This window comes from Rhinolophus sinicus, chromosome 8 (assembly GCF_057876585.1).
Source record: "Rhinolophus sinicus isolate RSI-liver-muscle chromosome 8, RSI-T2T, whole genome shotgun sequence".
NCBI classification, from domain to species: domain Eukaryota; kingdom Metazoa; phylum Chordata; class Mammalia; order Chiroptera; family Rhinolophidae; genus Rhinolophus; species Rhinolophus sinicus.
In genome coordinates this window covers 46,906,103-46,917,146 of record NC_142508.1, presented here as the reverse complement: position 1 = coordinate 46,917,146, position 11,044 = coordinate 46,906,103, and the positions used below count along the sequence as shown (strand labels likewise).

At 45.2% G+C, this 11,044-nt stretch overlaps 1 protein-coding gene across 2 annotated transcripts; it reads right to left on the bottom strand.

Moving 5' to 3' along the window:
• Positions 1-3,376: 3,376 nt before the first annotated feature.
• On the bottom strand, positions 3,377-6,403 carry KRTDAP (keratinocyte differentiation associated protein). 2 transcript variants are annotated; one of them, XM_019710614.3, is made up of 6 exons: positions 6,287-6,403; positions 4,883-4,921; positions 4,747-4,788; positions 4,530-4,574; positions 3,813-3,860; positions 3,377-3,541 (listed from the first exon to the last, which is right to left on the bottom strand). In XM_019710614.3, the coding sequence occupies exons 1-6, from the start codon at positions 6,371-6,373 to the stop codon at positions 3,503-3,505; spliced, it is 300 nt and encodes a 99-aa protein (XP_019566173.1). In that variant the 5' UTR covers positions 6,374-6,403; the 3' UTR covers positions 3,377-3,502. The 2 variants fall into 2 exon arrangements, with proteins under 2 accessions (XP_019566173.1, XP_019566174.1); XM_019710615.3 differs by lacking the exon at positions 4,747-4,788.
• Positions 6,404-11,044: the final 4,641 nt, after the last annotated feature.

The following is an 11,044-nucleotide window of genomic DNA, read 5'->3' as shown; positions in this document are numbered from 1 at the left end:
ATACCCCTTTTGTCCTATTACATTTTTCCAAGACATTCCACTCTTTATCAAACCTAGCACAAAAACATACAGATTTAACCTCTTCTTCAGGTCTTAATTTCCTTGTGAAGGTTCCCATTGTTGCAGGAGGCTAGACGATGATGCCTCAGCCCCGGGGCAGCCCGCAGAAGGGGCCTGGACCAATGCATTCTTGGCAGCACTGCAGGAAAGAATTCAAGGTCAGGTAACTGCTAGATGAAATCCATTGCCATGTTGGTTCTAGCTGGTTGCAGCCCGTCTTAGTGGTTCCCAGATTATTAACCATCCATCTTGTCTTGGGGTCTGGTGATGTAAGTTTCAAGAAAAAGTTTCAAAATGGGCTGAGATTTTTTGTTCTACAGCCAGCCCTGCCTTTCATCTTCCGCATCCAGTCCTGCCTTTTATCTACCACTCCATATCCCCTAAAACTTATATTAAACAAATATGTATGCTTTTTTCTTGTTAATCTGTCTTTTGTTACAGAGGACCATCCAAAATCTAGAAGGGTAGAAGGAAAAGATATTTTTCCCTTCTCTATAATATACAGAGGGTGCCAAAAAAAAGTATACACATTTTAAGAAAGGAAAAAAACTGTATTAATATATACCAATAACAAAAGATGAACACGAGTCATGTTTGACTTCTGGAATTACAAGAGGTGCTCACAGTAGTTACCATCAGCTTCCAGACACTTCTGATTACGGCAAACTACTGCTTGAGCAACGTTGACCAAAGTGCTAATGTCTCTTAAAATGTATATATATATATTTTTGGCACCCCTGGTATTTAAGGAAAAAATAAAAACACTAATAATAGAAGCCTTCGGTCCTCCTCCATTTGCCCCTCCCCTCTCACATGATGGTCTTTCCCCCAACGAGGTAACTACTGTCTTGAATTTTGCATCGGTCATCCTGTGGCTTTCCTTTTCTCAGTGGTTGTCAAGCGCTAGTGCATGAGAATCACCTACAGGGCTTGTTAAAGCACAGGTTGCTGGGCCCCACCCCCAGCTTCTGATTCAACAGGTCTTGTAAGTTTCCATATGACACTGAGGCTGCTGATCCCAGGACTACACGTGGAGAACCACTGCCTTACCTCAGAGGTCCTTGGCTTCTATGTGATGACTCTTGTTCTTTCCTAAAGCCTAGCTACTTAATAAACAGAGGGGGCCAAAAACCATGTATACACATTTGAAGAAAGGAAAACTGTATTAAAATTGTAATACTCAATATACACTGATAACAAAAGAGGAATACAAGTCGCATTGACTTCTGCAATGACAAGAGGTGCTCAAAGTGGTTACCAGCAGCATCCAGACACTTCTGATTACGGCAAACTACTGCTTGAGCAACATTGACCAAAGTGTCCACTTGCATACATTTTTTTTTTTTTTGGTACTCCCGGTATGTGTCTTAAGGAATTCCCCTCCTTCTTCCTCTACTCCATTTTCTACCACCCCATTTGTGAGCCTTCAATCTTTGCTAAATATTTTGATTGTGGCATTTGACCAGTCTCCTTTTTTTTTTCTGATGATCCCACTTATAACTTGCTTCGTGTGTGTGTGTGTGTGTGTGTGTGTGTATTGTTACTTAACCAGAAGAAAGGGGATGAGCAACATTTACATGTCTTAGTCATCTAGTCTGGAAGCTCTTTGAAAGCAGGAACCAAGTGAAAAGGTTCCTGCTTTGCCACCCCAAAATAGGCCACTATGGCACATTGATGATTTGGAACTGAAGGCACTTGAGACACAGCGGATGCAAGAAGGGCTCTCTGCCCTCCCCTTTCTACCTAAAAGCAAGTCATAACATTTTCCTTGAGAAAGGTGCTCTCCCTGTACCAGGAAGAGAAGAACAATCTTACCACCAGAGTCTGGGAGTCAACTCCAGTCTGTATAAACAAACCTACTAAAAGAATCCTGACCTTTCATTAGTTTCCCCCATAGATTTCCTAGTCACCGTCCCATAGTTTATTGCCCCTAGTCCAAGCCCTTTTGTGTTGTTACGTCCCCACAATTTGTTATTCTTTGAATAAAGCAGTGTATAAGTTTTTGGGCCTAATGGCTTCTTCGAGTCTTCTCTTTCCTTCTGAAGACTCCAGTGTATATATTAAAAATATTAAATAAATTTGTGTGCTTTTCTCCTCTTATTTTGTCTTCTGTCAGTTTAATTCTTAGGCCAGCCATAGAATTTAAGAGAGTAGGAGGAGGTTTTTCTTCCCCCTATACAAATTTAATTTTCCTTTGTAGTCTACTTCCTCAAGTAAGTTCCAGGCCACAGTTTACAAACTCAATTTCTTATAAAGGCCAAAAGGCAATGTGAATAAATGAAACTTGCCACATGGAACTTTACTGATCTGGAGACCATGTCCTGTGTAAGGAGGACAGCTATTAACTTAGATTTAAGCCAATCACAGCTCCATTGTTCTCTGATTTTCCCAGTTTTCAAGAGAAACCAGAAATAATCCCAACTAATTCAACATTTTAAGTCATAGGGCAGACACACAGAGTACACAGAGATTTCATGCAGAATACATCTGCAGGAACTAAAACAATCCATTTTATGTTTTAAGACCTTGCAGTGGATGGGTAAGTGGCTGGTTGGATGGATGGATAGATGGATATTGGATGGATGGATGGATGGATGGATGGATGGATGGATGGATGGATGGGTAAATGATGAATCTGGGTCATTATGGCAGCTCTTTGGGGGAATGGAGGGAATAAGCAATTGTTGAGCAATACGCCTACTATATGCCTGGCGTTATGCAAGGAGCTTTACATACCTTATCTCATTTGACCTTCATAATAACACCACGGTCATTATTATCATTCTGATTTATTTCCACACTCATATCACAGATAAAGAAATGGATGCTGAGAAAGGCCCAAGGTCATACCACTAGTTTTCTTTATTGTATAACCTACCCTTTTTTTATTTTATTTATTTTTTTTTTTTGTATAAAGGATTTCAGATAAGCTCATATGATTTAAGCTGGGTCCTGAGCCTTGGATTCCAGATAGCTCTGGTGTACCAAATTGCCACCACTACGGAAATCAGGTTCTCAAAAGGCAGGAGAGGGAGGGTACCAGTAGTTCAAGGAGCAGATTTGATTCCTTGGGAATTTTCAGTAACTCACAGCTTCATGCTCCTCAAGCATGTCAGCCAGTACTAAGAAGCTAAGACACAAGGGATCTCTTGCCATCATGATCTGTCCTTCCCTCTTGCTCCTCTCTCACTACTTACTACCCAAGTAAGTAAAGTACCCAAGTCAAGATTTCTGCCTACACCGCCTTGGAGCCCACTCCATCTTAATTTCTTTGTAGAGCCCAGTAGGATAAGAATAGAGATGCAGATACAGGAGCTATTTGGTTGGAAGACATTTTATTGGAGTTATTGAGCCAGGAAAGAGTGATTGTAGGATGGTGATCAGATACCACATTAGCCCCCTTCCAATGGGTATCAGCAGTGCTGGGTCTTGAAGGGAACGATCACTGGGAATCAGGAGTTCCACTCCTCAATCCTTTCAGCTAGAGGAAGAGAGGGCACGGTCAGACTGGGGATCCTCAGGTACAGGAAGCTCGAGTCTTCCATAAGGAACCTCAAGATAGGGTGGGGCACTGATGGAAAGGAATCTCTGCCCCAGTCTAAGTTCCCATTCACCTCTAAGTATTGTAGCTGAGATACTTTGGTGGGAAGAACGTTTATCCTCCTATCACTGTCCCCACTCTCCCTCCCAGATCCTCTGCTTCTTCCCTCACTCCCAGCCCCGTTATCCTTCTAATGCCCACCACCTCTTACCTTAGGAAAGGCATCCCAGTTGAGGAAAGGAAGTTTCCTTTTGATAGTCTACAATAGAAAAAGAGAATGTGAGATGGGTTACAGGTCAGGGGAGCATAGCTCAGTAAGCACCCACTGAGTGAGCTCTCTGTAGTGGCGATGATGTTATTGTTTTATAATTATGATAAGAACAGATATTTCCTGAACCCTTCTTCTGTCTGCCTTGTACTAACTGCTTTGTAGGCATGATTTCATTTTGTCTTCACAGCAACCTTTGGAGGTAGGTACTGTCATTGTCCCCACATCACACATGAGGGAACTGAGGCTCAGACAACTGAAGACATTTGCACAAAGGTACATAAGTATGTGGAGAGTCATGCTATGCAAGCTCTAGTTCCAGCGTCGTCACTCATTTAGCCTCCTAAGTTAGGGTAAGCCACCCAACTTAGGACCTCAATTTCTTCGTAGAGGATGAGGAGATTCAAACAAACTCTTGATTGATTAAGGTCTTCCTTTTCTGGAATTGTCTCTGTGGCCTGCTCCCTACTGCCATGTTAAGAAAATAAAGTATAGCCATGGCAGCCTCCTGGGGAAACATTCTTTGGCTGGACAGCATCTAAGCATGGCAATTACTCCCTTCTAGAACTCAGGAAGGAACCTGGAGAACTAGCAGGTGTTGCCACTACCCTGGAAAGACTGCAAACAATCAAGAAGAGTAAGGAGTGCCTAAGCACTTACCTCGAAGAGGGCGTGCCAGTTCAGGAATTCATCATTCTTAAAAGCCTGTGAGGAGAGAGAGCAGGACAGGGTCAGTTCCAGAGGAGGGCAGAGCTTAGTCCCTAGTCTTCTGGAAAAGGTGAAGGGACCATGGCAGCTTTGCAAGCTTGCTCCCGAGGCATCGATCTCCTTTCTGGTGTGAATATTTGTGGGGACAGCGTTAGAGAATTGTACTTACAGATCGCAACTTGTCGATATTCAGAAACTGAGTGTTATGGGCCTAGGCAAAGAAGCAGCGTGTTAGAAAAATTGCTGAGAAGCATGAGAGGCAGGGGACAAACTCATGGCTGGAGTGTAGGAAAATAGGTGTTTACCTCAGGTCCTGCCGCATAATTACCAATGGTGCTTTCTTCCTGGAAAGTGAAGGGGAGAAAGGAGCCAAATGATCACCTGTCAGCAAGTCCCCCTCTCCAAACCCTCTCTGTCAGCTCTCCCTTCCCCCAATGGGCCAGTCCCTGAGCATATTCATTCTCTACCATGAGGCATCAGTTAACCCACACTGTTCCAACAAGGCAGATGTTGACAGATGGGCATGTTTAAGGTAGAGAAGTTAAAAACCCAGGCCTGCGTCCCTCATAAGCAGCTGGTGCAAAGGGTGGAGAAAGAGGACTCCTCCCAAGAAAAACGAGCTAGTGTTGTTCCGCAGATGACTTCCGGGGTGTTCCTAAGACACCCCATCTTAGCCCAGAGAGCTGATGGGAGAGATTAGCATGCCAGTGGGAGCCAACCTGCTGAAGTGCCCTGCCTGCCTTAAATTGATTGATGTTGGTTTGCTTTGTAACTTGATTGCCACAAAAGTCTCGGGCTCTGTTTCCCTCCATTTGGTCACTCCTCCAGACCTCAGTGCAGCCATCTTGTCACTTTCCCACCTCACCTAGTGTCACTGTCCTTACTTCCCACAACAGAGGTCACAAACAAGTAGCCTACAGCCTAGACCCAAATGTTTAGCTCTCATAGTAGTTTGGCTGGTTTGTTTTTTAAGTTGAATTAAACATTTTTAACCAGTAAGAATTCATAAATCAGATTTCCAGTTTCTCCTGAAAATTTTAAAGCTCTGGCCATACCGAGTACATTTTCCCACTTGGCAGCAGTAAGATGGAATACAGACTGTCCCCTTTTAGATTGGGCAAGTTCTCCCCACCTCCCCTGAGGCCCCAGCAACCCTCTTGCTCACTGATACCACTGGCTTGGATCCTAAGCAGCTGAGTCTGTGACCCCTGTCGTTGACTTTTAAATCTAACATACACATTCTCTCCCCACCTTGGGATAAGTTGGGGATAGAGAGACCTCAAGATTCCTCTTGGCTGGAGGCTGGCTCTTATGATTCTTGCTATGGCCTAGGCTCCAGAGACAGGAGGGAGCTCCTAGTCACCTGGAAGCCATTCCCAGGGATGCAAACGAAACAAAGGTGAGGCTGAACCCAGATGACCAGCCTCAGCCCCTATCTCTTCCCGGATCTCAGTTGTCCAGCCTCCACCCCATACTTCACCATCCCTTCCAGAAATATAAGCATCTCCATCCCTACAGGTTTTCCCAGGGATACTTTGTTTCCTTCCTCCTTTCTCCCCTTCCTCAGAGCCCCAGCTTCTCGTTCAGCCCCTGATAACATTAAAAAATTAGAACCAACCACTTATCCAGTAATGGATAGAAGGTAAAGAAATAAAAGAGTAAGTGAGGTAATAGATACAAGAAAAAGAAAACCCAGGTGATGTGCTCACCTCAGAACTACCCAGGGCTGCCCCCTGAGCAGAGTGGAGCGCCAGAAGGGAGAGAAGAACCACAGCAGGGAGAACTGGGATCTTCATGGTGTCAAGTTTGGGGTGCTCTGAGGCGGGGCCTCATTGCTTGCCTTTTATATTCCCAGGAAGGCAGATATGAGCAGAAATGGGGTCCCCACCCCACTGACTCACCCCCAGATCCTGTCATCCACCCCCGGGGCTCTGGGAGGGGAGGTGTGGACTATTCCCCACTTACCTTGGATTTCTCAATTCACATTCTGCTCTAGGCATTAGGAAGGTGAGGTGGCAATGGGGTTCTTCATGCAAATGGAGCTGGGATGGAGACAGGTTGGACCTGTCCCTCTAAGGGATTGGCGGTGGCACCCAAGCAACCTCTCCTTTTGTCTTTGTCTCTTTTCCTTATATCCTTCATTCCTCTCTTATAATTCAGGCCTTTTCCCACCTTACTCAGTTCCGTCTAAACTCCTTAGACTGGCATCCATGCTCTGGCCTCAATCTGCCTTTCTGATGTTTTCTTCTTATACGCCCTTGGCACATACCTCACATCAGGTCAAACTGGACTCCTTACCAAATATGCCCTTCTTTTTCCTCCTCCAAACATCTGCCTGTGCTGTTCCTTATTCCTAAAATACCCTTCTCTCATCTCCAGTTCTCAGAACCCAACATCCATCTTGGATGTAGCTTCCCTGATTTCTCCCACCGTCCTCATCCTCACACTTTGCCCTTCTCGGAATGGCCATAGCAATTCATTGGTTTCTCTCTGGCATTGCACCTAGAGTAATGTATGCTCTTCTCCCAGTTCCTTCTTAGAATATTAAGTTCCTTGAGGTTAGGAGCTATATCTTAACCACCTCTATATCTCCCTAGCACCATGCCTTACACAGAGTACAGATGGAGCCAACATTTTTAGATTGGATGTTAGAATTCAAGCATCCTTCCACCAAGTTGTGTACTTTCCTCCTTTGAGGCTAGATCCCTCCTATTATCCAACTGCCCATCTTTTACTCTTGGGTCTTCAGAGAAATGATTTACTCTTGGGTCTTCAGAAAAACGACTGTTCTGAGCTGAGACAAGAAATAGAGAAAAACAAACAAACCACGAAACAGGTCCTACAGCTAAGCAATTGGACATGGGATCTGTGTCCTGGACTTTGAATGCCTACTCCATTTCATTCAGCTTATCCCATGCCACCCCCCATTCTACTCCCCCACTGAGGAGTTGTATCACCTCAAAGTGACAAAACATCCTAATCAAGGAACCGTCTCCACAATGAGGTTCAGGTGGCCCAACTGGTTCCTGGTGTAATAGGGAGGTGCTGGAACGTCAACCAGTGCTGCCAGATCAAAGACCTTATTTCAGAGTGGGCCTCTACCCAACCTGATGCAATGCACACAGATGGCAGGACTAGGGTGGGAGGGCCACAGTCATTCAAGAACAATCTTTATGAACCCCAGACGCTGGCACTTCAGTTCAATTCTCATGCTGCCCCCACATCCCAGATCCTGACATCCTATCCCTCTTTAGCCCTGGGAAGTCTCTTCTGTTTTCATAATGGCATCTGCCCCTTTTCGGAGCTACCTGAGGAGGCACTGCTTGAGGGACACTCACTAAGCACAGATGACCTTGTGAAGGTGGATGTCATGTGCAGTTGGTGCTACTGAAGGGGATAAGTGAGAAAATGACTGAGGTGGGTGGAGCACCTCCCAAAAGGTTTTCTAGAGGATACAAGGTTTTACATGTAGTGAATTCTTACTAATGAATTAACAGTGAGTGGAGGAGCTCTCTAACCACCATTCTGTCAGCATAGGGTCAACTCCAGGAGCAGAAGGAAGGAACAAGTGACAAAAAAGAACTGGCATTGTATAATCAACTCCAATTAGACATGCTAATGGTGGGACACTGGCATCTAAAGCACCAGATGATCCAAACACCATCATCTGTTTGGCTCCAGAGTTCTTTGGCAACAAATTGACTTCCCTCTGTCCCTCTCCACCTTATGCTGGGGCTGCTAATAATGATGTTAGCCAATTGATGTCTTACTACACAGCAGGCCTTGTGCTAAGTGCGCCTAAAGCATGATCCCGTGTTTCCCCGAAAATAAGACCTAGCCGGACAATCAGCTCTAATGCATCTTTTGGAGCAAAAATTAATATAAGACTTATATTTTACTATAAGACTGGCCCATAATATAATATAACATATAATATAATTAATATAATATATTTACGATATAATAATATATACCGGGTCTTATATTAATTTTTGCTCCAAAAGACTCATTAGAGCTGATTGTCCGGTTAGGTCTTATTTTCGGGGAAACAGGGTCTCATTGAAATATCACAGTGATTCTGTAAGGTAGTTACCATAATTACCCACAATCTATAGGTAGGGGACCCACAGCATATAGAGGGTAAGAAATTTACCCAAGATCACACAGCCAGTGTTTGGCAAGACCAGTGTTCAAAGCCTAGGATTCCAGAGCCTGCATTTGTATTGCTCCTTTGCTGTACTGTGGAGTAGTGTCCTACAAAGGGAATGGCCTGCCTGTGGACCATCTTGTGTGAATTAGACCCATGCCCTGAGAGCTGGGGGGCAGGTTGCATTCAGCCCCCATTAGCCTCCGTGACCAGGTGTCCTTTTGTGGTGTGCAGCCATAGGTGGCAGCTCTGAGCATCTGTGCATTAATTTCAATGAATTAAACTGTACACTCTTGGCAAAATGAAAACAGACAGCTAAGAGATTAATGACACAAATGAGCATATGTCCCAGAATGAACCTGCAATTACCTCAATTTCCAGATGCCTCATATCATATAAGCATCTTGCCAGATGTATGTACTTAAAGATATTTCTAGTTCTAGTTGTAGTGCTTAAAGTTCTGGTGGTTAAAAATAGGTGCTTTTGTATCATACCTCTGAATACAAGCCAGCTACTTCATGTGCACAGCCAAAGAAATTCTGTTCTTACGCTGGAGAAAAAACTGGCTATGCTGAACTTATGATTTGTTTCGACTTGGTACCTTCCTGATGGATTTTCAAGGGTAGTTTTGGCTTTACATGATTTACACGGTAAGTGCTAACTTTGGAATCTATTGTCTCTGTCCAAGCTCCTTCTCCTTCCCCCATCGATACTGCCTCAGTGAGTTTGTGATCCCTGCTTGTCCAGTGTCCAGTGGTCAGGCAGGGAGGGGGATTCTCACTGGGACAGGGTCCCAGCAGTTTGGATAATGGCTGGCAGGAGAATCAGCCCGGGATTCAGTGTTGCATTGGATATATCACATCAGGTTAATGGCTGAGGCAGAGTCACAGAGCTGGCTCTGCATCACCCCATCTCCAAGTCTGGTTGGTCTCCTAGTTCCCTCTCTGAGCATACCAGTAAACCCCTGTTTTCCCACAGGCCTGCTCCCACCCCACCCCGATCTGCCAGAACTTGAGTGTGGGTAGGAGACGAGGCCCAGCCCTGATTAGTACATTACAGACACACCTAGGGGGCAGAGCCAGCCTCCTGGGTTCATGGAGGGAATGAGGAACTTGAAGGGATGCACACTGGGGCCTGGGGCCTCGGTGAATACCTAGGTGACAAGCCTTGGAGAGAAAGGGGGCCAGGGTGTGGGGTACTGGGGTATTGGGGTACGTGGAGCATTGGGAGGCAGAGCTCAGGGCATTGCTGTCTTGTCCTTGCCTCGCTCTGCTGGCGTTATTAGCACACCCAAGAAAGCAGCTACATTGCCCAGCAGGTCTGGTCTGTCTTTTGCCTTCCACCTCCTGTCTCTGTGCGCCCTTTGCTTAAACTTCTACCAGGAAGACTTCCTGGACTGATCCCACTTAATTCTGATCCCTTCTTCAATTCTCTAACTCACAAATGTTTATTGAGCAGATACTTTGGCTCTTAGTGCTGGAAATTGGTGCCTGTCCTGTGGAGCTTATGTTCTGGCGGAGGAAACATCATAATCTAACAAAAAAACAAAAAAAAAATGGAAACAAGATAATTTCAGAGACTGACAAATTCTGTGAAGAAGTTAAAATCGGGTGACGTGATAGTGATTTTGCAGGTATCCTTGGCTAAGCTGGTGTGGCAAGGGACATTTAAATTTAGAGCAAAAGCAGTTAAAGCTCCAAACTTCTGAAGATCTTGGGTTCCAGGGGCAGATAACAGCAGTGTGTCTGAGGGCCTTTCCCAGAAGGTCTGGGATGACAGTGGGGAGAGAGGCCAGAGCCAGATCACTGTGAGCCATGGACAGTTGGGCTTTTATTCTAGAGCTAACGAAAAGCTTCAGGAGGATTCTGAGTGAGGGATCCTCCATAGCTGTCATGCGAGAATGGATTTTAGTGGGGGAAATGAAAGGATTTCAGGAAGCTGCTTCAGAAGTTCAGGCAGGAGAAAGGGTGGCCTGTCCTTCTGTTAGAGTCCTTTACCCAAAAGTCTTAGCTTCCTTCAGGTGGTACTTTAAAGGGCTGCTTTCAGCCTTTCGGACCCGGAATGCCCCAAGAGTCCAGAACCATGTTGATGACCTCAGCTTCTCCTTCAATCCCTCAGGGACTAGCTGGAGGAGACATGAGTTCTAGCTATTTCTGAAACCTCACCCACACTGTGGGAAGCTAGCTGTCAGTCAGCTGGAAAGACTGTCTGCCCTGGGACAGCCGTGTTCACCTCCCTGTGGCCGTAAGGAGGTAGTGCAAGGCCCTCCCACACAGTTACAACCGAAGATAAATGCAAAGCAATAGCCCCAATTCAGGGA